The sequence below is a fragment of the Stigmatopora argus genome, chromosome 5 (genome assembly GCF_051989625.1).
Source record: "Stigmatopora argus isolate UIUO_Sarg chromosome 5, RoL_Sarg_1.0, whole genome shotgun sequence".
Lineage (NCBI taxonomy): Eukaryota > Metazoa > Chordata > Actinopteri > Syngnathiformes > Syngnathidae > Stigmatopora > Stigmatopora argus.
The window spans coordinates 8,141,599-8,169,547 of NC_135391.1; the positions used below are offsets into that span (position 1 = coordinate 8,141,599).

The 27,949-nt window shown below is 40.8% G+C and overlaps 1 protein-coding gene across 3 annotated transcripts; it reads right to left on the reverse strand.

The window, feature by feature from the left end:
• Positions 1-27,949, reverse strand: tcf7l1b (transcription factor 7 like 1b). Of its 3 annotated transcripts, XM_077601128.1 has the most exons (13): positions 27,140-27,949; positions 26,947-27,019; positions 26,723-26,850; positions 10,826-10,909; positions 4,208-4,343; positions 3,982-4,084; positions 3,617-3,700; positions 1,906-2,049; positions 1,651-1,810; positions 1,448-1,555; positions 1,320-1,371; positions 1,187-1,215; positions 790-912 (listed from the first exon to the last, which is right to left on the reverse strand). In XM_077601128.1, the coding sequence occupies exons 1-12, from the start codon at positions 27,323-27,325 to the stop codon at positions 1,193-1,195; spliced, it is 1,281 nt and encodes a 426-aa protein (XP_077457254.1). In that variant the 5' UTR covers positions 27,326-27,949; the 3' UTR covers positions 790-912; positions 1,187-1,192. The 3 variants fall into 3 exon arrangements, with proteins under 3 accessions (XP_077457255.1, XP_077457253.1, XP_077457254.1); XM_077601129.1 differs by lacking the exon at positions 1,187-1,215 and having other exon boundaries at positions 1-989; positions 1,346-1,371; XM_077601127.1 differs by lacking the exon at positions 1,187-1,215 and having other exon boundaries at positions 1-912; positions 27,140-27,945.

Sequence of the window (27,949 nt, forward strand, 5' to 3'; positions counted from 1 at the left end):
TGTAAGAAACAATTTCAAATGTTTATTTAACATGTCAAAGGCGGGTCACACACTCGTGAATTGAAAACGGCTGCAAAATTATTGGCCAGCTCGAGGACAAAAAAACAATACTAACATTAATCAGATTTTGGCTACAAAGCATGTGTTTTTGTTCGGTTTTTGTTTTTATAAAGAAACTGTATTTACATTGTTTTATTATACAAGAGGTTCAATGGATAAATGCATCAAAACAAAACTGGTTCTGCAGTAAACTTTACAAAAAATACATTTTGTTTCATTGAGAGATGTAGAAAAGGAGACAGTCAAATATTGACTAATAATATTGATTTCCTTTTCTTGACTTGGAAAAAAAGGTTGCTCTACTACCTAGCTTAAAGAAAAGCAATATACAGCTTTATAAATGATAGAAAACAATGTTTTTGCCCATTCATTCGGTTGGTTTGGTAACTAAGGACAAAGGCTGTGATTGGAACAGGGCATGGTGAGAGTGAAGAGCTGCCTGATGAAAAGGTGAGGGGGGTGAGAGCATGGAAGGGTGCAGAGATGTGAAGGGGATCGGCCGGGTCAGGATTGGTGTAGTCGAATGTCCACCTGAAGTACCAATAGAAGACAGAGGGACAGAAATTGTCGGCCCGGAGACAGATGACGACGAGGAAGACGAGGAAGATGTGCCTCCTGAACCTTTCCCGAGGACAGAGAAGTGGTGGTGCATGCGCCCCTCTGGTTTGGTGGTGAGCGACAGCGGCTGGGCCTGCTCAGAGTGAGTAGCCGCGGGAGCAGCTGGTGAGGCCAGTGCTGCTGAAGGGGTGGCTGGTGAATCCAGCATGCTTCCGTGGGATGACGCTGGGCTGTCACACATCTTCTCTGAGGGCAGGTACTGAACGCACTGTTTCTTGCTTCTTATCGAGAAGTCTGACAAACACAAAAGAGAGGTGGAAGTGCTTGAATAATGGATCTGGTGCTGGCTTAAAAACTGGTACACGTCCCTCAGTGGCGCCAGTGACAGAAGTCAACGAGTCATTATTAAAACAGTGGAGATGGTAGCACTGAAATGCTCAACAATGAAAAATGTGCAAGATTCAACTAGTACAACATGAATGGCTAAAAGACATGATCCACCGACAACTCAAATGCAAGATTTTGGCCTTATTTTATGATTTTTTTTTTTGCACAACAGCAGACATACCTGCCACTATTGGCACTGAACCTCATAAGCTGCTTGTCAAAGTGCAGAGAGGAGTGTTAGTGAAGGAAAGTGAAAATATAACATCAATGTAGTATTTCCTTTAGAACAGGTGTATATATAAGTAACTCATTACCTTCTGGTTTTGAGTCAGGTTTGTTGTCCCTCTTCCTCTTTTTTCGTTTTCCCTGCATGGTAGAAACGGTGTGCACAGATGAGCTTTGACTGCAAACATGCGATGGTTCATGATAATATCCTACTCACATAATTATCTCGTGCTGACCATCCAGGGTAGAGCTGAGAGTGGAGTTGCCTCTCTTTTCTAGCTAGCTCATAGTATTTGGCTTGTTCCTCTCTTGACAGGGAATGCCACTATGGGAAAAAAACACAAAGTATATCAATGGTTTTGTGTCAACATCCTACCGGACAAAAGATAAAATACACTACGTTCTGTCTGGGCCACTTACCCGTCTTCCAAGGATCTGGTTTATGGCAGCACTTTCCTTCAGAGTGCACTCCGCCACTACTTTGGCTCTCATCTCCTTCATATACAACATGAAAGCATTCAGGGGCTTTTTGATATGAGGCTTCTTGTCCTCTTCTTTCTTGGGAGGCATGGGAGATTTCCTGCCCATACGACCATTGGAAAGATGATGTAAATAAAGCGAATGTTTGAGCAAAAGATTGGTAGGAAATGTAATCAGAAAGGAAGATAATCCTACGCATGCATCGATGGGGTAGTGTTGTCACTGTTGGGCTCTTGCTTGATTGTTGGCGACACAATGGCAGGGTGGGGAATGCCGGTTTGATGGAGGCTGTGCGGTGGAGGAGTCACCATGTGAGGGGAGAAACGACTGGACACCAAGCTAGGGACAAAAAGAAGGGGGGGCATGAACTCAACTATTATGGGTCATTGAACAGGACAGATAATCGCTCCTTCTCAACTTTGAGGGAAAAATGCTAAGCATGAGTTGAGACTAAATTAATACATGAATAGCATGAGTCACATGCTTGCTTTTTTCCTTTTTTTGTTCAAATAGACTTTTTCTAAAGCGCAATGGGTAGAAAATGTGTTTTGTTACCATGGTGACAGCTTGGCCATGACACCTGAAACCACTTTCCTTGCCATGTTTCAGATCATGGAGCCTTTTAAATGTGTCTTTCAATTTTTCCCACTGTGTTATACAGTAAAGCTTTGTGGGAGAAATTAGGCACTATAATCCAGCGATCAGAAGATCTTTTTAGAAAACACAACTGCTTATTTTTACGTCTTTCAGTGAGGTTTTATGTATAATTGAAGACACTATATAATATAACTTTGTTACTTTTCCTAGTCAAATGCAGAGTCTGCAACTTTACTTCAGAATGTGTGCAGAGTCAGCTTCTGACTAAAACAGTCTGAAGATTGTTTCAGTGGTTTTGAAGTGATTTGCTTAAGATCGCTATAGTGTAGGTATCAAACCCAATAGATAAAGGTTTTTGTTTTGTTTAAATAAGAGAGTAACAATTTTTTTTCCTGTTGCCATGTTCGACTTTCTCCGTCCGTGGTGACACTAGAAAGCTTTTTCAATGGAGGGAAAGGCTCCTGACTTTACCCGCATGGTTTCATCCACCAGTGGTCACGTTATCAGTTTACTTGAGGTTTAAGTCTTTGTCTATAAGGACCTATATTACGCATCTTTGGATTTTGAGAAAGGCACTAGCGCAAATTAGATCCTAGTAGATATTACACATTAGATGCATTATTTATCAGCACTGCTTTTAAAAGAGTACAGCAGGCAAATTGCGCCAGACCCAACAGCATAGTAAGATTTACATACACCAGTCTGAAGTTATGTTATTTCCTTTTTTTTTTTTACACGGTGCCATGTCGCTCCTCATTATGTTCTTATAGGGGTTGTGTACACTATCATTTTTTTTTCTACTCTGTAATTCATGGACAGACTACAATAAAATTGGGTCAGTATAATGTACACATCTAAATGCATCAATCCTAGGGCCCCATTTAAGAAAATATTTAGTATCATGTCTGATTAATCAATTGAGAACTTATATTTGAGTGTAAGTTAGGCCTTGAACAGTAGAGGGCAGGTGTACCCTCTGTCATAGCTTTAGCCTGTACTAGCAGACTGGTGCTGTTTTTTTTGGGTTTTTTTTCCTTTCCAACAGCAATACAATTAGACATCCTTCTAACATTATATAGAACTTACAGTTTCTTTAGGGCGATACTGAGGAATAACGTAGAGGAAAAACAAAGGTACCGTTGATGTTCACGTTGGTTCATAACCAAAATTAATACATGACCCAAGTTCATTTTTTTAACAAAAAAACTATTTTGTATACCGCATAGTAACATGTAACATTTAAAAACAAAGGTACTACTTGATGAGATGTGTCTCTTAGAGAAGAGGTTCCTGAACTTGATCCACTTACCTGGACATGGATGCATTCATAGCTAGTGTTGGATAGGGGTGACGGAATCCCCCAGGAGGGATGGAATACATGTGCTGGCCCTGCCTGGGAGATAGAAAGAGAACGTGAGGTGTATCACACACAGTTGACAGCAAACCCAGCAGAACTAATCCCCTACTCATCAACTCATCGCCCCTACTTGTTGAAAAGCACTGTAGCAAATGTTTCCATGACTCCCAGAATAAATCACGAAGGTTCCAATTCCCCTTTAACTGATAACGTATTTGTCTTGTTTTCAAATGAAAAGTTTTTTTGCCTTTACACAGCATATTCCATCCAATATTATGCTTTTGCGTGTGTGTGTGTCTTTGTGGTAAGAAACTTACTGTGGCATGAGCCAGCCTAATGGGTGGGCAATAGAACCAACTGCACCAGGAGACAAGGGGTAATACGGTGACAGTTCAGATGGATGAGGGGTACGCGGAATACCTACAAAAGACACAGTCAAAGCCTTTAAATATACATTACATCCTTATTGCACTATTAAGCGTAAACGGAGAAATTTAAGGAAAAAAGGCATACATTTAATCATTTTCATCCATGTTACCTTACCTGTCTTTGGGTCAAGTATTTCCGGAGAAAGGTGTGACGGTGGCGTGCCAGGGGAGAAGTGTTCATTGCTATAGGTAATAAGGGGTGTCAGTGGATGAACATGGTGGGCATGCTGGACCACAGGAACCTTATTTGACTGTTGATGCAAGAGAAAAAAGAATCAACTTAGGAGGTGAGTAATTGCTTGGACAACAATAATAAATCATAGCAAACATAGTCGCAACATTTTACATCAGTTGGGTATTGTTCTATAATGGAACATAGGTCTTCATTTGTGAAAGGCTTTCATGCTCAGCATGTCTGACCGTTCTCTGATGCAATCTGGATCCGAACCAAAGAACACTTAAAAAGCCTTGCAGACACATGCCAAGACCATTACGGCCATTTAGCAGAGGAAAAAACTGTTTGTTCAGTCCAACAAGAAAAACAACAGCACCGCTATGCCCAAATGTCACACTAGTTGCCCGCAAAGAATCAGGCTAAGGTAAGCTTAATGCCAGTAAACAACAGGAGACATCATCTTTTACTCATTCTGACAGCAGTAAATTGAAGGATATGTGGGAAATAGACAGGAATTGGAGGATTACACAGCCACACTGAGCTATGTTTGACCCCAGTCTCACAAAATAATTCCAAGTTTCTTGTAGAGAACACAACGTCCCATGAAAAACAAGCCTTTTTTGCAGCCCTGGCACAATGTTGTTTTCTTTCCAACACAAACATTGCATCACTATAAAAAACAGGGATCCTTGACTAGATCGGACCAGCGTTACCACCCCAATGAGGATAAAGCTAATAACAACAACTAGCATCCACTTTCATTAAGCAATGCTAAGCCTAGCAGTCATTTCCCTCTGGCTGCCTGCTGAATAGAGCACTTGTTGGCTCAACTTGTCACATGGGAGGGGGGCGAAAAAAAGAGTCTTGTTCATCCAGACTAACCTTTCTTCAATATCCTTCCCCACCCCCTTCCCAACCTCTCGTCTCTCTAACTTGGCCTGTTAGGGAACAAGGTTTGCATTGAGTCATTTCTACGCACTCTTGCTTCACTCTGCTCAGAATTGTTCCAAATCTTCGGTATGCTATTTTTTTTTTCCTGACATTTTTTTTTTCCTGACATTTTTTTTAAAGTTGGGCTCAGCCTTTTCCTCCTTTTAAATCTTAAACAAATTGGTTTCTGCAATGTCTAAAGCATACTTTGATTCCGGTGATGCCAGATGGAGAGAAGAAAATATTTACTGGTGTTAAACATGACTATATTAAGATCACTTTGCCTAGGGATTTATGAGAGCCAGAGCATTTAAGGGCAATCTATACAGACTACAACGAAAAGGGAGCTTTAATAAGGTTTCAAACCTTTGTCTGGAATCCCAGGTCCTATCTGTCATGTATATTTGAGTTGTGCTTTGTTGTTCTATTTGTGTATAATATGATGGAATTTTCCCTATATTGTGAAAGCTGTTTGAGACCTCTAGACCTGGGTGCCAACACATTTTGGGAAGCAGTTCAGTGAGAATTTGAGATGATGCCTTTTAATAATTTATTGCCTGGAATATGCCAATAGTGTGCTCTAAACATATCTTAGAGTTTGGAGACACAACTTTCAACTCCAAACTGCCTTTGGAGTCAGCCTGACAAAATTGCAAAACTCTTATGACCTGTTTTCTGCAGTTTAAGGTAAAAAGTATTATGTTGCGGCACTCAAAGATTGAAATAAGATTTTATACAAAATATATAATTGTAACTAAATATTTGTAATTATTCAAGAATTATATAATTAACAACTAAAATTGTGGTTGAAACAATTGGCAATGTGTCAATGGCTCAATTGACTTTTATTTGTATTGGTAATATCATTCAAACCAATGATTCATATACTAGTATTCATGACCCACATGCAAAGTGTACTAAGGAAACCACATGTAACATGAGCCGTGTTTTAAATATAAACAACATCTACGTGGTCGCACATATAACAAGCAACTTGGAACCAGGTGCGATTAACACGGGGAGCTAAAAACCAGGCTTTTTACACAGAATGACTTTCTACAAGGAAATCTGTAATGGCACATCTCTAAAACCGTCTTTTTTTAAAGAAAAAAAACAGCAAACACTGGTGCTGCAGTGATAGGATGTAGTAACAGGAAGTTTTATCAGAAAAAGACCCTGCAGAGAAAATATACTGTATCAGACTCAACCGAAGAGGTTCTGAAACTAACTAAAAAGGCCAATGTGGCAGTACCTCGCTTGGCTGTCCAACTTGGAATGGCGCTAAGAAAAGCACAGTCCTTAGTCAATGTGGGTGGAGGGGTGGATTTCATTCAAGCAAACATGTTTTTGGATCCTGCACATCTGAATTGAATTACTAGGCAAACAGCCGATGGGGAAGAGAGCTTAGAACAAACTGAATAACCCTGCAGCTTTGTGTGTCTTCATGCTTGGCGTTTCTGGGTGGGAGGCGCAGAGGCCTTTCAAAACTGCAGGAAAGACAGGGTGAAAAGAATGCCTGGCATGTTGAGAAATCCAAGCCTTGTTTGTCAACGGCAACAGGAAGCGGACGTGAGCTGGAGACTGACCGTGTTCTATGGCTTTAACATCAACCACTCCAAAAACTGCCATTCTTTAAAGACACCTAGTGCTTTCCATCTGATTTTGCCGAAATAATCAATCGCAGTAATATTCCAGAGTTATAGTAATAAAGAGCACAGTGGCATTAAATAACTATAAACATTTCCAATACTCATAAAATTCAGAGACAAATTAAATCATCAAAGTGTTGGAGGGGCAAAGACCTAGATCTTCGGAATCCATTCTTAGTGGAATACAAAAACTGGTTTCTTCCCGTGTAAAGCAGAATGAGGTAGATCCTAGGTGGGTATTCATTTTTTTCTTCCAAAACCTTTGATTTCATGATGCATCCCATCAAGTGCAAAAGGGGAGATTTTCCATAGACACCCTCTCACCAAGCTTTGAAAAAGGTATTTCTCAAAAATATACATTTATTAAAAATTATAAATCCTTTTTTCATCTGAACACCCAAAATAAAATTAGACTTTACTGGTAAATGGGTCCCGTCAGGCATAAGCTTTTCTGCGGCCAATTCAGTGTGGACTCTGTCAATTCATATTACAAATTCTGCTTATTTCCTGCTATTTATAGTATCACTGTCATTAAGCAACGGGAGCATTGAGCATGTCCAGCAACATTACGATACCATTCAATTATTTGCTGAATTGGTTATCCTAACTAGAAAGCTCAAGTACCGAGAGAAAACCCACAGGGACAAAGGCCATCTCCATACAGAAATGTAAGAGATCCCAGATTTGAACCTACGAACTCAGAACTGTGGAGTTGACATGGTAATCAGTTGGGAACAATGATCCCAAGATGAAGACGTAGGTTGCTAGCCCTTAGTGGGAGAATGTAGAGCAGGATTAACCATCACATGGCAGAGGGAAAAGAATAAAAAACAGGGCAGGTTAACCACAGTATAGTTGAGAGTCATCTGTCTGTATCATCAGGATGAAAGTCGAGAAAGCTAGCAATCTTGAAAATCCAGCCAGCAATAGCTAACCACAAGACGGATAAAAACTTGCTAGGGTTGCATCTTTGGTTACGGTATGGAAATTGATCCTTATAAAATGGAACCATTAAAAATTAAAAACTAGAATGTTGAAGTAGCGAGGACACACAGAGGTAGATTTATACAACACTGTCCTTTTGACCATTTCACTTCAATTACATGAAAATTTGGTGACTCATGACATGTTGAAAGGACCTAATTTGCAATTTGCAGTCAGACCACATTCTAACAAAGAGATCAATTCTTAAGATTCATGTCAAGGGAAGATTTACCCATATTTGAGCTGTGATCTGATAATCTTCTAGGGTTCAGACCCTGGTTACTTTTGACCGATTAAGGAGTCACAGCTTGCTCAAATCAAGTGTAACAGCACAGGGTTCTACAATAAAAGACAGGGCTGTGTACAATTTACTGTCTGTCCTGGAATGAACTCAGTGACTGCCATGCATAGCCTTTATCAGATCAGTGTTAATGTCTGTGAATCACTGTGTTAGAAAGTGATGCAACTTATAATTCATACAGTGGTACCTCCACTCCCAGGTCCCTCTTAGCCACCACTGATAGGATGGATGACAAGGGCATCACCGGGCCCTTTAGCACATTTGATGAATAAAAAAGTAGCCAGTTGAACACAAACACATCTGAGGGCTTTTGGGGTTTGCGTGTTGTTTGCCAATGTCCGCTACTTTCATATTAGAAACAGTTGGCCCGTTTATCCCAGTCTTCTCACTACCATCATTAATACCAAATGCAATACTTGCTGAATGCTAAACAATCCTTTCTATTGAATAATTGAGGATCTCAGGCCAAAGGAGCCTTTGATTAGCATAGAGGCCCTATGGACCAAATCTGCATAGTGACAGGAGTGGTTTTTGCCTGACATTCTTATGCCAAATTCTATGATTTCCATTTTACAGTATTCTCCCTTGTTCTACAACAACTGAATTATCCCAGTAATAAAAGCCCACTTAATATTATACTTTACACGGATGATTAACTGGTGATATTGTTTGTCGATCTACTTAAAGATATGGCTTGTACACTGTGATGCAATGGCTACAATACTTAATATACAATACTAACAGGAGTTCCCGATTAGGTCTTTTCTTGTGTATCATAAGAATAAAATTATAATACATGCCATATTAAAAAATAAGTAAAGGTCTCCTCAAGCAGCCCCTACTGGTGTATCCTCGCCCTCTCCTTGAGTCTTTCTCAGCTCCCTGTTCACCCTAGGCACTAATCCTTGGAACCCCGTGGGTGCGCATGTGGTCCCATTGCTCTCATTAGTCCAAGGTTGGAGGCAATAGGGAACCCTTAGTCCTGGGGAGTCTGCCTTCCAATACCCTCCCACACCCATCACATGCCCATAATGAGCACATAATCAGCCTTGCTCCCTTTCAGCAGCCAGACAGCAGAGGGAAATAAATGTGGGCTCCGGGCCCAAAGTGAGGTCTAAGGGTACTTTCAATCCACTGTACACAGGGTAACCAAAATTACCATGATTAGCACCATACATCAAATCGTTCTCCGTTCACAGCTCAAGCATAGTAAATTCCTCCTCTTTCATTTCTCTGTGAAAACGTCAGCAAATTTAGTGAATTTTCAATTCCTTTTTCTTCTGTAATAATTATGAATTGGATCAATTGTTGATGATTATGATTTCATGACTTCTGATTAAAATATTTTGGGCGAGTCATGTCAATAAAAACAGTTCAGATCAAATAAACGGCTTATGAAAACTAAATTGAATTCAATGGCATAAAGTTTATTTACTAAGTCCTGTGTTGATTTTAGTTTATTTTCAGCGTGACTAATTCTATTCCCATCTGCATTTGTGATGGCTTCCTAAAACAAATTAAGGACTAGTTCTCAATTTTCAAAACAAACAAATTTCTTAAAAAGGCTAATATGACTTAACAATAATAAATGATCAAGTATCGTAAAATATGGTATACTTTTTTGCAGTAATTTAAAAATCAAGGGAAAAAACTTTAAAAATCATCAGAACTTTTGAAATAATTGTCTTTGATTTTCATTGAAAGTAGTTTGCGTCAGAGTCCCGTAGGTCAACACCATGTAATCCAAATGAATTGAATTCTCTTGAAGACTTTGTCATGTGCATCATTGCGATTATGGGATGCAGCAAATCGACCACATACTCAACAAACCATGTCTAGAAAGGGTAACTAAGGACAAACAGCTGAGTCACAACGGCTCTTTTAGTCAAGAGTAACTCTTGTTCCATGCTCTGCTTGGCATTATCTGTCTATCAATACATTCAAACAGGTGAGGATGTTGATGAATTCCAAGAACTTCACACAAAGTTAAGCCACTAAAAAACGGTAATGTTTTCGGTCACAGCTCACACATAAACCAAGAGGGTCTGATGACACCACACGCACATAATCTAAATGCATTGAGACAGAACGTGGTCTACATGTTTGCACCTGTGTGGGAAAGTTAGAGACAGGCACCGAGTCAATCTTGAGAATTGCGTGGAAGAAACTGAGTTATTGAAATAACGACTGACAAAGAAGTCAGCTATCTGCCCCTGGGTATTGCAGCTGTTTAGAACTGCATTTGGAGCGATGTGAACCAGAAAATCTAAATCCAGACTTTAACTTTATTATTGGGATTAACCATATTATGGTGATTGTTTGATTAAATAATTTATTTTCCTAACTGTAAACAGATTCCACCTCTAAACTTGTATGATGGGATTGAGGATCTAATGAAGGATATTAGGAGTTCTAGATGAGAGGAAACTTGTCATTATTATGGAGAATGAATGTATAGGCAGGCTGTTTTGTGTGCGTTTGCGTTTTAATGAACTCCATTCGGTTTATCTTGCACTTTAAATGAGATCTTCCTTTCTCTCGGGAACACATATCAACACAAATGGCCCACCAGTGAAAATTGTATTCTCTGTAAATCAGACTACACTGACTCAAAATGACATCCTCAGTCCAATTCAATATTTCAATTAAAGTGTTTACTTTACTGGTGATGTCTTGGTGTTTGTGTGCACTCACTAAATGGCCTGGTGTTGGAGAACGGGAGTCCTTGAGTCCTGTGGGGCTGGGGACGTCCAAAAGAGGCCATTTCATCTGCAGGTACTGCATGGAAAAGAAATAGTGACATCTTCAATCAACAACACAAAGGATATTGGAAAACAAGCATATATATAGATATAAGATTTGTTGCATCAAAACATTGTAGACTATGTTAGCCACACATTTGGCTAAAGTAAAAGTGAACCGTGTTAACACCAGACTTGTGGATGGCTATGAAATTAGTTAAGGAAAAACAAGTGGCCAGCTGTGGATGCCCATCCTAGTGCGGGTGGGAAGAGACAGCTGGAAGGAAGCCCCAACAAGAGTGCAACGAAAGGTTGGGCTGCAGAGCTGACGCAAACTCTGTCTCAATTGATTTGGCCTTTAGTCCCACCTTCTGTTTCACTATTTTTCATACATTTTTCACAGTTATCACATTTTTGTGTGATTATGCCCCTTCAGCAGCGCACAAGTAGCCACAGAAAACAGAAGTGTGTACTCAATTTTTTTTTCATCCTGATTTATAGTAAAATGTCAAAAGCTGAATATTTTTTGTCCTCCAGCAATCGAGTTAACATGAAGCCACATTTAGTAAAGCAATGTCTCAACCATCTGGTTTATGAATCACTCAAAATGTCCCCTACAACAGCTACTCATGCTTATGGGTTTTTGTGATCCAAAGTTCATTTATTTTTTTCAAATTGGTCTATGTAACAGTGTGATCTCCACTGATACAAACACTTCTGAAGGATGGATTATACATTTAGATTGGTAATAATCCTTGTAGAAAAATAACATCTTAAAACCTTTGTCCCATTTACCAAAAAAATGGTTCAGGATAAGTAATGACAAACAAGCTTGCTGGAAAAAGTCATGCTTTCACGTTTTAAAACACCATTCATCACTCTGGTTTGTAAGAAGGAAGGAAGCTTGGATGGATGTGGGTTAAAAATGGAAAATACATTATAGCAGAGGGGGGAAAGGGACAAGAGGGGGAAAAAAACATTTTCAGGAATGAGTTCGTCGAGCAGGCGAATGGTATTGTTTCCTGACAGCTGCGGTCCAACTGAGTACCGGACCAGGGGGAAGGGGACCCTTTTTCTCTACGAAAAAAAGAAGGGAATTTCTTGACATCAGCCCTCTTTATTTTCACTATTTTCGCACAAGGCTGAATTGTGTCTTCCAACTAATGGGCGCAAGTCCATACAACTGTCAGGAGGCAGTTGCTTTTATGGACTACTAGCTCACTATAGAAACTTTCTGCCGCTGTGTGCATGGTGCCTAATGAATGCTGCACTGTGGGGATAAAATTCAAAACAATGCAGTTTTCTACATCTAATCTATGTCAATCATGAGGCCTTCCACAAGCGAAACAAGTGCTATTGTGGGCTTTTGGTTCAGCTCGGTCCTGCCCACCGTGACTTGACTACCCTATCCAACCATTTTTGACAGTTTCTGCCAAGAATGAGGAACGTGCCCTGAGGCCCTCATTTTCGGAGCACCTACCGTTCTTTTAATCACTACTGCCCACTGGAGCAACTGTTCACACATTTCCTAGGCGCTCACTGTCACATTAGCTGCCAGGCCTACCATCCAAACTACAGCCACTCACAAACAAATGAGAGGGGGCATGAGGGGCATACATAAGGGTGTGAGTTATGTCAAGACAAAAATGGCCAGGAGTTGTGAGCTGTATTCTTTCCAAAAACCTGTAGCAAATAAATTATTACGAATTAAGAAATATAAATATAGTGTATATATAAATTAAATCCCAACCTAGCTGGCTTTATCATACTTTGATACAACTCGAACAGAAGGAGCCACGGTGAAAAGTGTGGTTAGCACGTCCGCCTCACAGTTCTGAGATCAATGGTTCAATCCCTGGTGGGTTCTGTTCTGGCCTTCCTGTCTGGAGTATGCATGTTCTCCCTGTGCCAGCGTGTTTTTTTTTATAGGTACTCCAGTTTCCTCCCACATCCCAAAACTTTGCATGCTAGGCGGATTAAACACTCAAAATTCCCTGTAAGTATGAGTATGTGTGTGTGCTTGTTAGTCTGCATGTGCCCTGTGTTTGGCTGGCCACCAATTCAGGGTGTAACCTGCCTACTGCCCGTTGTTGGCTGGGACCCTTGTGAGAATAAGCAGCTTGGATAATTAATGAACGAGCAACTGGAACAGACTTATGGCTGGGGTCCTTGTTTACAGACAGGTCTTGCAGGATAGTTTGAACCACTGTTAAATAGATGAGGACTAGTGCTTTTTAGCTGATCCAGTTTTACACTTCTTTAATTGTCTTCCAACCTCGCTTGAATCCAACACTCAGAATAAACAACACTCAATGTGCTACTTATACAGAGCTCAGTGGCCACAAAGGTGGCAATGATGCCACAGATTTATTCCAAATTGGAACTGAAACCTTTTTGAAGAGTGAATATGACATATGCTCTGGGGCATGCAGCCTGCCAGAGTGGGGTTCTAATTGTTACACTGCTCTCAAAGAGTGGTGGAAAACACAGCCAAGAGTCTTTGTCATCTCTGAAGTGTGTGGTTCTGTACTGGAGGCCAACGTCACAGTGTGGGAGAGACAGATGTCTGGACATTTGCTGTCAAAACTAAGTCGCAAACTCTGCCAACAGAGAGAATGTGGAACTATACAAGTAACTAACTTCAAACTTCATAAGCACAGCAAGACTCGTGGCTTCATCCTAATATTTCAATTTTTAAAATCCTATACAGGAATATAGTCGGGGTAGGATCGTTTTTGCTTTGTGTAGCTCAAATTCAATTAGACAAAGCCAAAGTGCAAATAAAAGAGTAAATGTGCGCTCAGACGAGGCCTCAACGCTTGTGAAATGGCTTCACCTAACTTGTAGTGAATAGCATAGTAGCAGGAATGCCTCCACGGATTACTGCAGCAGATAATGTCAATCACCTACTGTGTGGCGAACCCCTCCCCATTGTTTTCCTTTAGCCCCCAACAGCAAACAAATGGGCCACACAGCTTGCTCTTTTGACTGAGGTGTTAATTACCATCCCCTGCCCATATGAACAGCAGCTCCAGACAATAAGCCTGTCAGGTCCCGACACAACAGTCCCTCCCTGGTTTGCTCTCCGCTGATATCACCTGCTTATGCGGGGCTATTGACACTTCAACCTGATCTATGCATGAAACACAATTAAAGCTTTCAGGACAAAGAATCTGTGATAAGTAGTCCCTGCCTTGTCTCCAGGTTTGCATTAAACCCATTGTTTGCCAACATTAGAGGCAATTACATTGACAATTCTTAAGCAAACCTCGGTAGTCATTGTGCTAATTAGTGTGTAATTGATGGGGAAACGACAAGCGGCTCAGCTGGTCAGACCCGCAAAGCCCTATTGGGCCAAAGCAAAATTTTGGAATGGCCACCAGACCTTCTTATCCCATCACGAAGAAGTAAGTAGATTAGTGAAGGAGGAAGCCATTTATTAAGGCTATCTACAAAGAGTGTAGAAAAGGGGAGAAACAAACATATTTAGATGGTGATTGCATCTTAAGTCTATTTCATTTGTTGAGTATTCTATTCGGTGCATTTTTGCTACCCTCTATGCTACACTCTCATACCATATATACATATGAACTAGTTTCACCACTTATATTTCTCATGACAGCATAAAGTTTTGTAAGAAGAGTCTTGTCGCAAAAGCGAATGATTCTATGTTGGAGATAGCATCCCGTTAATGGCAACCACATTTGGAGTGCCCATTAGCCTACTGAGGAATGAAGTTAAGTGACTATGTCAGGGACACTCCCTCAGTTTACCGGGGTTCTATTGTGACCTGCTTGGTCATCCCGCACTCTTATTCACAGCCAGTAGAAAAATGGGTCAAAGGTCAGACATCCAGAGTGCTATGGTTCCTATGGTAACATGCCCTATTAAGGCCAGGCTCATTGGCCTCTTAACATGCTCTTGTACACAAAAGAACTATTAGTGCAAAGAGGGAGAGAGGCAAGTGAGGAGTGGAGGCAAAGCAAGTGAGGTCATAGCAACAGGGTTTTAATATTTTCCTCCAACATTTCTGAAACGGTTATGATTGAGCCGCCTCCACCATTGTCACATGAGTCACACCTTTTTTTAATCCAAAATATTTGGAAATTCTTGCTGTTTTTTGTAACAGGAAAGAGCAGTGTAATAGTCCACATTTTGCCCCTTACAAGACTCCAAAAAATGTGAGAGTGACTAATGCGTATTCTGTACGTCGTCAAACTGGCCCGCAAGCTGGGTTTATTTGAAAAGTCCTGAGAGTGGATTTACTGCAGTTTCAGTAATAAACCAGCATGAACAAAATACAAGGCCAAGATAAACCCACCCCCAAAAGAGCTCCTTTAACATTCTAACCCAGTGAGTTTGAGTTTTTGCAAGTCAAGCAACTTTAGCAGGACTTTTTTTTTCTTCCTATTGCATGACACGATCCTGAGTTATTGCTTCCTGTATCCACAGCTTTAGAGCTTTAACTCAACGCTCACATGTGCGTTTATACCACATAGCTACTCTAACTAGCTGACTTTCACGTAATTTAACCACATATAATTGCAGTTAAGTTCTTCACCTATGTTTAAAGTGACGAATAAGTGAGGTATTGTGTGCTAGGGGTTCATGTGGAGCTCACTGTTCAATTAAACGCTGCAGAACATAATTATGCATCTGGTAGGAGCGAGGCCATCTCATAAAGACAGAGAGGAGGGTGTAAAGCTGTTTAAGTCAATTACAAACAGTTAGTTATGTGGTTTCTTATACCTCTGAGATCTGTTTTCAATTGTCACTGGCACCTCTGCTCAGTGTCAACATACTCCCATGTCATGGCGGGATCCACCTCCTGTTTGAGGGCTGCTGTCACATTTTGTATCCTGTAGCATTGTTTGTCCAGTTGCACAGGAACACAACTTTTTATTGTTCAGGGAGTAGGCTTATTTCATTGAAATTCACAGCCGTAAACGTCTATATAATTAACTCCAGAACACAAGGTGGTTAGCAGCACTCTGCTGGAGGTTTATAGCAAAGCTGGCGTTACAATATGCTTTGAGTATGCTCCACCAAGTTGCACACAAAAGCGATAACCTTTTCATTTATACTCCAACCCAGACTGATTAAATGCACAGAATTTCCTGCCATTGCCTTGGATGGATTGATAAGTCCCCTCACAACAATGACCACTCCACAAGACCCCACCAGCATCTTGCATTTCTCAGATGGGGTACCGTCAGGGATTTTTTTCGGCCTCTCTTTTAAATAAACTTCCTTAGTTGCTAGAGTTGCTGAACCACAGTCTCAGTTCTGAGAAAGTTTGAAGGACTAAGGTGGGCAAAAGTGTGTCTAGGGAAAGCAAAAGACTTCTCTTTTTTTTTAAGTGACTAAATTAAACACATTTGTTTCTGCTCGCACATACCACAAGTCTTATGAAAACAGAGGGCTGATTGTGTTCACTCTGCTGGTCCACCCCCATGCCCCCTTCCCCTCCACTCCGCACCACCACCTAACACCACCCAGCTTCCCCAAGCCACCCCACCCCCTGTCCCGAGCAGGAGCCTGCTCCCTCCCCCCTCTCCACAGCTGCCTGCAGATACCTCCTGTGTTTGCTCTGCGAACACGAGCACAAATCTCTGGGCCCACAAACTTCTGGGCCCTGCCTCATCTCACATTTTACTACCTGACATCCCTAACACCACACTGTTAAACCCACTCTGACTCTCCTGTCTGACTGCCCACCACCTGTACGCCATCTCTGTCCCACTCAAACAGACACACACATTGGCATGCCACAAGTATGCTCTGACACTTACCTTGTGGGGATTGTGTGTTTTGTATTACTTTAACACGTATGATAGAAAAATATGTAGTAGAAAGTTGTCAAAAGTGCTGTAAGCAAGTTAATAATTTAGTTGCAATTTATTAAAACAAATAGCAAAGAAAACATATGGGCCTGATGTTGCTTGACATGCAATGTTAGGGCACTATCTGAAGAAGAAATGTTTCCCAGACCAGATTCATCCTTCCACAATACGCAGAACCCAACTTACTACCGTGACATTCCCCAGGGTTAGCTATGCGTATTGTCAGCAGAATGCAGTGAGAGCTGGAAAGCAGCCAAGGATTTTAAAATCTCAAAACATTTTGGTAAAAGTCCCCGCTTGATTTCCACGATACTGTCCATATGCTATTCAGGATGGAATTATGACTGTGATATATAGTGTAACTCTATATGTTTAGCTGGGTATTTTGTAATGCAAGAATTTTCCACTTGAAATGTTAATTAGTTGTTTTTTTAATCGGACTGTATAAACCCTAAATCTTATAGCTATCTATTAATAAGGTATCTGTTGAGAGTCATTCTCTTCATATAAATAATAGCAGATGTTCCAGATTAATTTAAATCTGTTCAATGTTTTAGTGTTTTAGCACTCAAGTCTGAGTACAGCTGTTGCTATCTTTCACTTTTAGTATGATCTAATTAGAACCTCAAGGTGATAATGCTGTAAAGATCAGATTTCCGCAGACTTTGTTTAGGAGAGTCCCCTTACAATTGCACAGAATTTAGGAATGCAAAGCATTATTAACATGACAGTCCAATTACTATAAATACTATACATACAAATGTTATGGTTTTACTAAGTGTACAGTAATTCTCACACAAAATGTTCAAGAACAGAACACAGGAAAGAAAGTTGATCTTTCTTGAAGAGATGAATTCTGAATTCACAAATAAGTGCTACAAATGAACAACTTTTTAGTACAAACTGCGTACTGCTGCAAACAATTAGAGTAAACCCAAGAACTGTACGTTGTTCTGAGCAAGACACTGAGAAAAAGTTAGCGAGCGAGAGTGAAGGGGGAGTGACTGGAGGCGGAGAGGGGTACTTGTGCACAATTACAGCAGGGATTTATGGCCTGAGAAACAATTTATAAATCACAGTGCCTGTGCTAATGTGCTCCAGATTGTTCTCCATGCAGCTGCAATTTTGGTCTGCGTGAAACGGCATAATAAACCTGGCTGGAGGACATGTTTGGGTGGTGGCGGGGCAGAGAAAAGTTGAGATCGTGGGTGGGGGCTCATGAGGGTGAGGTTATGTGCTCCCAAACTTCCAGAGGTGTTTTAAACAAAGGAAATCTGAGCGCTTTTTTCATTACCTGTTGTGAATGTTTTCCCAAGTCCTGTTGCCTAAAATCTCAAGACTCACTTGTTTTCAAAATTAATATTGGAGCATTACAGTACTTTGATGGAGAAAACTTTCGAGAATTCTTGACATGACAAGGAAGTGCAGCACACTTTGCACGGGTTTACACCTTTAAGTAGCAAGACCAAAATGAAAACCAGATTTTTGACCCTATTGTGAAACACTACCTTTATTACATTGTAATATAAGCAAAATGAATTCTGAATTATAATAAGAAAAGGCAAATGTTGCAAGCTGATCCCTTCATTGTGGGAGAAGGCTGGTGTGTAAGAAGGGATCGGATGTACCGAGGCTAGCCTGGGCTTTTGTGGCCACTCAGCCAACTGGCCCTGAACCTTGGCCTCTAACCCTTCACCCTGGGGGGCAAACAAAGCTCTGAGTGACATCTGAAACTAGACACTTTTGGAGAGAGTGTGTCTGCTCAGAACTCCAATAACCCCATTAACTCTGCAGGAAAAGATGTGTTGCATTTTACGTGTTTATTATTATTATTATTATTATTATTTGTATAGAGCTGAACAATGAAGCTGTTAGAAGTGGACAACTGTATTCATCCTTGTTTTCTTGTATTCCTATCAATCTTTTGTAGAGATGAGTAAAATTCTCCATATTTAATGACTCAAAGCAGCATAGTGACTGTGAGTGATACACACATGCCTACAATTAGGGAGTATCAAAATAAATTCCTAACTCCTAATAAAAGCATCATGAATTTAATCTTCACTTTTTAATAAATTCACTGATGCATTTTTCCCTTCACCTCGGAGGGAATCTTTGGACTGGTTCTTAGAGTTCTGGCATAAGAATACTGTAAACAAAAACAGAGAGAATAGTTGGTGGCGTATGTGCAGCCATGTGAATGCAAGCCTCCGTCTCCAGTATGCTTGAAAGCCACTGTAGTATTTAAATCGGCCAAGGAGGGAGGAAGACTGGGCCAAGCATTCTGGAGCTCAGCTGTGAGGCTCTAAGCCGTTGCCCTAGGGTTTTTGTCCTGCCTTTCAGGGCAAGTCTGAGGTAGTCAAAGAATCTATTCATGGCCGGCGCTCCCCCTGCCAACACACCCATACAGCCCCAGTTAAGTCAGCCGAAAGCTATAGAGCCTGCCCATTTCACACGAGAATCAGACCTGCCCCTAAAGCCTGTTTCAGGGATCTCCAATAGCCAGCCCCTTCATCCTATGTACAAAATCAGACAAAAGGGTTCCGTGGCCCATTCCATGTCATGTAAGGCTGACGAGATCTTTTTTCCCCTGATGTCGATACTCCGAATTTTAGGCGGAAGCCAGCAACATTTTCAAAGATTTGGTATCTACAATGTGCCATCCCAGCATTCCGTCACTAAGATTCACTTCATGCTTGAACAGACAGTTCAACCTGAACAAGTCTCATGATTAAGGTTCCAAACAAAGAAACCTAATCATCCTGATCATCTGAGTCAGGCAAAAAGGGAATATCACTAGAGTGTTATGTCGAAGGAAAACAAGATTTCTCAACCACAGTCATTACTTCGAACTAATCAAGAACATTACCTCAACATTTTGAATTAAGCAGATAACGTCAGGAAAGAGTGATCCTGTGAGTGAGGCAGATGTGATGCTAGCAGTTCATCAGACCTTACTGCAGTTTATTCCAACAGGACCCACAAATTGGTCTTGAGATAAGACTGCTACACATTTCAGATGACTTGTGCTTTTGCTTGGCTTTAATCTAATTTGATGCTTGCCAGAACATTGTGACTCCTTAACAAGTACAATTGGTTTATGAGAGTAACTGAGGCGAGTAGGGGGCATCCAGAGGTTGCATTATTACCAATGCAAAAGTCCAATTTCATGGGACACTTGTATGAAAAGAATGAAACCATTATTGGTATTATCACTAGCGGCAATATCCACTGGAGGACAAAGTTTTCCCACAATTGTAAAACAGTTCACGACTGCTATTACAGTTTTAGCAAATCTGTCATCTTATTCAGTATAGAGTACATTGGTAACTACTTACTAATGCCTCTAAATACCCCATATGGAATCCGCATGAGTGGCAGCACAAATAATTATTGATATTTAGTAATCAATAATAAATTATTGAATCTCTTGGTGTCTGTAAATTACTACAGGTATGCATGGTTTCACGGCTTCAAAGTAGAGTCCATGGAAACATGGTACAGTGTTTTAAATCTCTCATACGTAAACAATTCAACATTTTAATGGGTGGTTCCTTGAGTCTTGAAATATATAACTACTGTAATTATTGTACCTGACATTATCACCAATGGATGCTATAAAGTTGCATGACCATTGCTGGAGCAAACTCTGGAAATCAGCTAAAGTAAATTAAAGCTTTGCTTGCTGTCAACTACTCCTCCTCGACTGATATCCATCCACTTCTTAATTTAGTATGACCACTACAACCTCACGGATATGAAACACATACTGTATGACATGGCCTTTAGCCATCCCTCCATGGCAGGAGTGTATGAGATGCAAGTAAGCCAGATAGAAATCTTAGCAGTACTGATGGGACATGTATGTGATTTGATAGCTTCCTGCTGTTTACTGATTAGACTGTGAAAGGCAATGGCAAGCCATGGCGCTCTGTGGGAGACAAGAATCCCTCGATAAGTGAGTGCCTCAAGGTCTGGAAGTGGGCCCACTACAGGATAACAGGCAAGGAATAGCAGGACCCATATCAGCCCCAGTTTCTGATCCCTCCACCAACATATCGTCAACAATCTCCCTTGTCTTGCCTGCTCTCTCTCCCTCTTCTGCTGCTGCCTGTAGAGCTTAAACTGAAAACAGCTGCTCAGAATACCAGACCGATGAAACCCTGTTTAGAGCATTTTGTTCCTGCTGTACATTCACATTTTATTAGCATGAATTGAGGAGTTTAAACAACAATTATGGAGGGAAAGCATTTTTATATGAACTAAACTAGAGCCTAAGAGGTTTGCCACCCCAAGCCTTCTGAAAACCAAACTGAGTCTTAATAAAACAGTTCTATTTTTAGCAATTGCATTATCTTTTTGCATAGTGAAAACATACTTTCGCCTTTAAAGAAAAAAAAGGCATAATGATCAATGCTTCCTAAAACAACGAAACTGTTGGACCTATTTCATTCCTATACATGATACAGGAGAGTTTCTGTTGCAGTGTGTTGTTGGATGTGTATGGCTCAAATGCTCTGAAGTGCTGTTGACTGTAACTTTTCTTACGTTGGTCCACTCAGTATGCGACAAGCTTGAATTCAGCTGTGTACTAAATTTCATGGGAAAATTTTGATGAGGTCCAATAACTATGATTTCCTTACTACACTATATTAGACTTTTGAGATTTCACTAAACATCATCTTTTACAGTTGAACTGTAATAATATATCGACAGTTTTTTTTGCATTATTAATGTCTGAGTGACACAATACGCCTAATAATATTGGTCCATTCACAAAGATTTCATCTTGGGCAACCATGACGCAATGTGTAACACAAGTTGGCATTCATCCAAAGGGAGAGCAGTTGGATTTCCGGCTATGACTGCCCACTGTCAAAGTGCCCTTGGGCATGGCACTGAACCTTAATTTGCCCCCAGTGGGTTGGCAACACAAATGGTACGTGAATGTGTCCGTGAATGGATTATTCTGAGCTAATGTAAAGATCTTCGGGCAAAGTAAAAATGTGTAAATAAATTTGCATTTTAGGTGCTCTCCTTTAACTAAAATGATACTTTCGATGTTAATTTGAGTATGATGAAATAACTTTTATAATAATAGTTTGGAGGTTTTCTGATCAAAATTTAGCATACAGTCTACATTATACTTTAAAAGCTATGAATGGAAAACATAAAAGAGATGGCAGTGCAATCTCAGGTGTCTCAAGTTCACTTTCGTTCAACACCAAAGTTGCCCATAATGTTCACATGGCAAAACTGTGTAGCTAAAACCCCAGACTGTGTAGTTGCATTAGCCAAACGTGAAGATGAAAAACACATCAATCGATAAAAACACATTTGCACACACATTCATGCTTTTACATCAAAGGGATTCATTGATGTCACTGAACATGGGGAGTGTGCGGCTTGAGAGGGGAAATGCTGGTGATCCTTTTCTCAAAGGGTGCTGAGATGCTCCTGATGGAGGAGCCAGAGTGCACTTTAAACAGAATTTGTAATGCCAGGCGGGCGGCTGGGTAGGTAGTGAACTAACTACGGTTGAAGCAGTCATTGATGCTATGTCTTGCTTTTCACAGAGACACACAAAAGGGAGATCCAGACCAGGACTGACACAATTTCCAACAGTTTCAACCAAACATTGAGTAAAAGAAGGGAACCAGTAAATCAATGTGCGCTCCCATAAAACCCAGAAAGACAGGTTATGCATAAAGGCACGGATGTAACGCATTATTTAAGTGTCACTTGACATGGGAATTGTTGATCTGACAGTAGTAGAGTACATTTGACGGGATGCCAATTGCTAATATTTGGCTTTATTTTGTTTTTTTCTCAATTTAAATTCAAGGTTCACATGGATCAAAGTCTTGCATCTAGTAAGCTGGATAATATCTGCATATTTTTTAAAGGCATTGAATTTTGGCAGGTCTTAAATACCATAATTTATAAATTGCGCTGCGTTGTGCGAAATTGTGTACAGTATTGGAGCTAAACACTGGGCTTTGGTGTTTCGTTAGAACTTTGTAGCTATTTTTGAGAACCAGTCTAGAAGGTAAGAATCAAAGAATAATAAATACATTATAAATATATCCTATAACTGATTTGCGCACTTGTATTTCTAATGTATGCATGACATTACATAAACATGCATGTCGAGTAATTGAGGAAGAAATGAGCCCAAATTATTTATGTTGTTATTTGTCAATATATGCCCTTTGACCTGATGAGGACAAGAAGCATCGAAACTGAATGGATTGAATAGAATACAGTGGTACCTCGACATACGAGCACCCCGACATACGAGCATTTCGAGATACGAGTAAAATTTCGAGCAAATAATTCTCTAGATACGAGACAAATTTCGAGATACAAGACAGCCAGGTGGCCAAGACATGAGAGGCTGTTCATGATTTTAGCGCACTGTCTTTTTTACCGCATCTTTTTCGTGTATAACAGATATCTACGAGCACTGGGTGGAGTGTTGCATTTTTTTCGCCCCGCTCGCTCTGTCCGTCTCTCTCTCTCTTCCCCCTTCAAAATCCATATAATTTTAGTACTATCAAACACATTTTAGTAATATTAAACCACTAGTTATGTGTTACTTAGTTAATAGACGGCGAATTAGAAGAAATGAAACATTTTTTTCCAATCCAATATGCTGTTTTTGGTGTTTTTTCAGAGGGTTGGAACAAATTAATTTGTTTTTAGTTCATTTCAATGGGAAACGTTCGTTCGAGTTAGGAGAATATCGACATACGAGCTCAGTCCCGGAACGAATTAAGCTCATATCTCGAGGTACCACTGTATTAGCAAATATTTAAACCAGCAATTACATTTTTGTGGGTAGCGCCAATTGCTCTCTAATTAATCAGTGCCATTAAACTGATGCAGATTTTTAACTTTAATGGGAAAATATTTGAAAAACTAAAAAGTCAGTCAAAATGGTGTCTCTGTTGACACAGTGCTTGGCTGAAAAAATATTTGCACTCTAACATTCAGATTACTTGCAGCGGAGGAATACAACACTGGGGGTTGTTATAATATGAGCGCTGGACACTGTTGCCTCTGTTGCAAAGTATCCACAGGGCTTCACCTGAACACGGCGTCAGCACCTCCCCTAACCCTGGCAGACTTTACACACACCAACGTGCTCCACGCATGAGTGCACGCGTACACATGCACGTACCAAGGTGAATAGAGTGTGCAACCTGATGAAAAGACGCCTCGACACAAATAGCATTTGCTTTTGTAGGGAGAGGCCCTTTTATTCATCAGGACAATGTCTGTGTTGACTTTTCTTTGTCTGTTTTAAGCAGTAAACGCAACAGAAATGGGGGCTGGGGGGGCGGCGAGAAGTCGGAGAGGCATGCAATTGTAGCCTCTGACAAGTTCAGACTTACACAAGCTCTCCATTCATGTCTCAATCTCCCACAAAATTCTATTCAACAATCATGCTCATGGGTTTGTATGTTTGATGTAGATATATTGGAGAGGCTAACCTCGCTCTTGCTTACTTGCAACTTCTCACACACAAGAGGTATTTCGCTCTTTAGTGGCAATGATGATGATACTTGCGGAATTGTTGCAAAGTGCTGATGAGGCTGTCAGACGTGACTGTGGAGCAGATTCAGCCATTAAATCTGGCACCGCTCTGTCACTACTGGGACAATGAGGTGACGATCATGTCAGTGGATTGACAAACAACAAGTTGGATTTAGACTCTGTGGGACAAACCTCCGCCCCTGAACAGGCAGGCATCTGGTGGAACATCTCTGCAAACATAAAATCTCCTCCTCAGCCCTCGCTGGATTACAGCGGAATGTCAACTCAGAATGGGCTTTAAATCAGTTATGCTTGGCCCTCAGGGGAAGTCTGAGCTGATCCCATGTAGCCCGTCTCTCATTGCTCATGATACGCTCACCACGGCCAAATTTAAGGGCTCCACACCCAGGGAAATCAATACCTTATTACTCTCTACCATAGTTCACAAAATCTACCATCTACAGTTTATATTTCGTAAACTAGAGGCACCGATTTGTTTAAATGTGATTAGTCTAAATCTTTAAAATGATACAAACAGATCAAGCTACATAAAAACAAAAGCAAGCCTAAACACATTGTCGGACATGTAAACACAAAACCGTTTGATGACCTTTTGAAACTATTAGTTGCCAGCTCTTGGCATGCAAACAAAAACCAGACAATTTGAGCATATCTCATGTTGGTACAAATAAACAAATAATGGCACATAAAACAAACTTGTCAATCCCAAAGCAACGCAGCTTAAAAAATAAACCATGCCCAGTGGATTGTTTGTTTCTTTAGGCTCGAGGGATGACAGCACATTTCAGGGTACCCTTGGGGCAAATCTTATCTCACAAGACATTCTGTGTTTTCTACAAATGTGTGTGATGAATGTAACTGTAAAGTCCGTAAGATAAACTCTCACCCAAATGTCAAAGAAGGCTGTTGTGATGACAGGGCCTATGTCCGATTATTAACAAACCAAACGCTGGGTTTCAAGGTAGGGGAAAAAACAATCTCATCATCAATACCACACTTGATCTTAAAGGACAATGCAATAAGGAGACCCCAAGATGGCTTTTAAGTATGCCACCTTTTGTCTGCACATTTTTTTCTGCTGCGGTGATGATAGATGCAGTCAGCTTTCTCTGCCCCATTGACCTCATTCTTTTTATTAGCACATGACAAGGGTCTACGCTTTTCACACGTTTTTTAAAAATAATTCACTCTCTGTAAGAAGCTTTACTAACCAAAGGTAAATTGAATCAATCAATTAGCTATCAAGACTATATGAATGGGCAAATATAAACTGCAAGAGCCATATCACATAAATAGTGTGCATATATAGGTTGGCTTTGGTGGCCAAAATAAACAATATATATAGGCTACAAGTTGCTGTGTATGGCCCAGTGATACCGGAGTGGCCATTTAGTTAATGAGCCCCAAAGGAGACCTCCAATGAAGCCATCAAGACTGTTCAGAATAACAATGGTCAACTAACGCCTTTCTAATTGAATGGAAGGTACAGGGAGGTGAAGGGAGAGGGCCTACACGAATGAAAAGACGACGGAAAAAAAAGAAGATGGGAGGGGGTCTTTTCAGCCCGATGGCTGCGGGCCCTAACGAAAGTACTTGTTTTGGGGGGGCGGGGGTGACAAGAGTTGGGGGATGGACAAATCTCAGAAACTACAATTTACCAGCATTACTCTTTTCATAAGAAAGTATTTTGTTACAATGTGTAGTCAAATCTGATTAATATAATCACATGAACCTGTAGAATTCTATTTATCTTTGCAGGTATCTTTAAATGACCTAAAATATCACCATGTCCTGAATGTTATTCTGAACATAATAGTAACAATAACAACAAAAGCATAGTATTTTTAGCCCTGAAGCAGCACACAGCAAACATACGGAACAAGTTCCCGCAAGCTCTCCATCAACACTTTAAATTGGTCGCACCAAAACTTAGAAAAATGGATGTGGACAACAACTGTCACAAGCACTCCCGTGTGATAGATTTGAAGTGTGTGAATGTGTGCGTGTCAAAGAAAAGTACTACATAGTTGTGACTATTGGGTGTGACTTTGGCAATTGTTTTATAAGATCCACACAGTGTCAACATGGGGATCTGATAGGTGGCAGCGTTCAACAAAACCACCTCAACTATTAAAGACAATTGTGTATAGAACCATATTAAAGACTAAAAGTTTCTGCGCATTGCCAATCCATTCCCTGCCAAAGTTCCAGTGCCTCGTTGGATTTTACAGCCAGTGATTAAAACAAAGACAGGATTTTGAGTAATTCTATCATTTTCTGAGGGAAAGACAGAATGTATTTAGATCACCCCAAGAGGACAAAGAAGTAGTTCCCCAGGAGGCCACTCTGGGGGAATATGGCGGTCTGGCAGCGCACAAGAAACTTTTAGGAGTGTGAAAGACTACAGGAAAGTGTGTTAGAGATTAGCACAGTTCATGGAAACTTACTGTTCTCGCACTGGGTGAAAGAGAGCCGTTGGACAAGTATGGATTAGTGAGATCTGGGATCATGAGAAAGGGGTAGCCAGAATAATGGGGGCTCTTAAAGAGACCTCCATCGTGTTGTCTTCTCAGTGCTGCAAAGAGACAGATAAGTAAGTCAAAACATGCACAACGATTTGGAGTGCACACTGGATGTTTTATATTTATGATGATTTTTTTGGAGGGCTCACCTTCAGCAAAATAGTCTCTTGTTCTCTCGTAACTTTCCAAGTCAGCTCTGGTTTGGGGACGCCTCTCTGTTTGCTGACAAGGGGGCACGCGCACATTCAAAACCAGTTAAACTTTTCAACAAAATCGAATTATAAAACACGCATTCGGATAAAAGGTAGGGGGAAAAATAAAGACTTAATTTTTTTTCCTTACCTCGGAGTCTGACGAGCTGCTGTTGTTTTCCGACTCGTTTACTAGCGAGGATTTGACGTCGTCCAAGTCTCTTTCCGCCGAGACATTTTCGGAAATCTTTTCCTCCTGCTCCCCCTCATCTTTAAAGGGTATCATTTCATCATTAGCCCCCAAATCATCCCCACCGCCTCCGCTCAGCTGAGGCATTTTTGCACAGAAGTGGATCGACAAGAGTGGCAGAATAAAATTAAAAAAAACGTGCGTTGCAAGCGGTTAGATCGAACCACTTGTAATCAGATCGTCCAAACGGCTCAGTGGAGGAGCACAACTAACTACAAGATCATGTCCATTTTTCATCTTCTGGGCGATCTCAGGACGTCCATGCCAATAATAATCCACGGTATGTGCAGCAACTTGTCAAAGTGTGTCTCCTTGGAAGCGCGTGCGTCCCCACTGTGGGATGTCCTCATGTAGAGCCCAGGGGGCCACAAAAACTGAAGCAGTCCCAAAGCCAGCAAGAGTTTCCTCGACGCACTAAAGATCCATGTGTGAGGAAACAATGGCTACAGCGCAAAAAAAAAAAACGGCGACAAAGTGCGGCTGAACTTGCCTCCCGAAGTTTGAGCCTACGTGTTGCTGTTTCGCTTCTTAAAAAAACGCCAAGTAGGTTGTTGTTGTTTCAATAACGACAATAAGTAGTATGTTTTTATCTGGCTTCGGTCCCCCCTTCCCTCCACATCGTAGCCCGAGAATGTGCCCTGATAACAAGTTGGCTGCTCAAGTGAAAGAGTGCAGCCCCAGCGTGCGTACAGAGGAGGAGTTACTAACTGA

Coding starts and splice junctions, on each gene's coding strand:
- tcf7l1b (XM_077601129.1), bottom strand. CDS start 27,325: ATGCCTCAGCTGAGCGGAGGCGGTGGGGATGATTTGGGGGCTAATGAT. Junction 2,050..3,616: donor ATGAATGCATCCATGTCCAG/GTAAGTGGATCA, acceptor TTTTGTCCCTAG/CTTGGTGTCCAGTCGTTTCT. Junction 990..1,345: donor CGAAAAAAGAGGAAGAGGGA/CAACAAACCTGA, acceptor ACTGGCGCCACT/GAGGGACGTGTACCAGTTTT.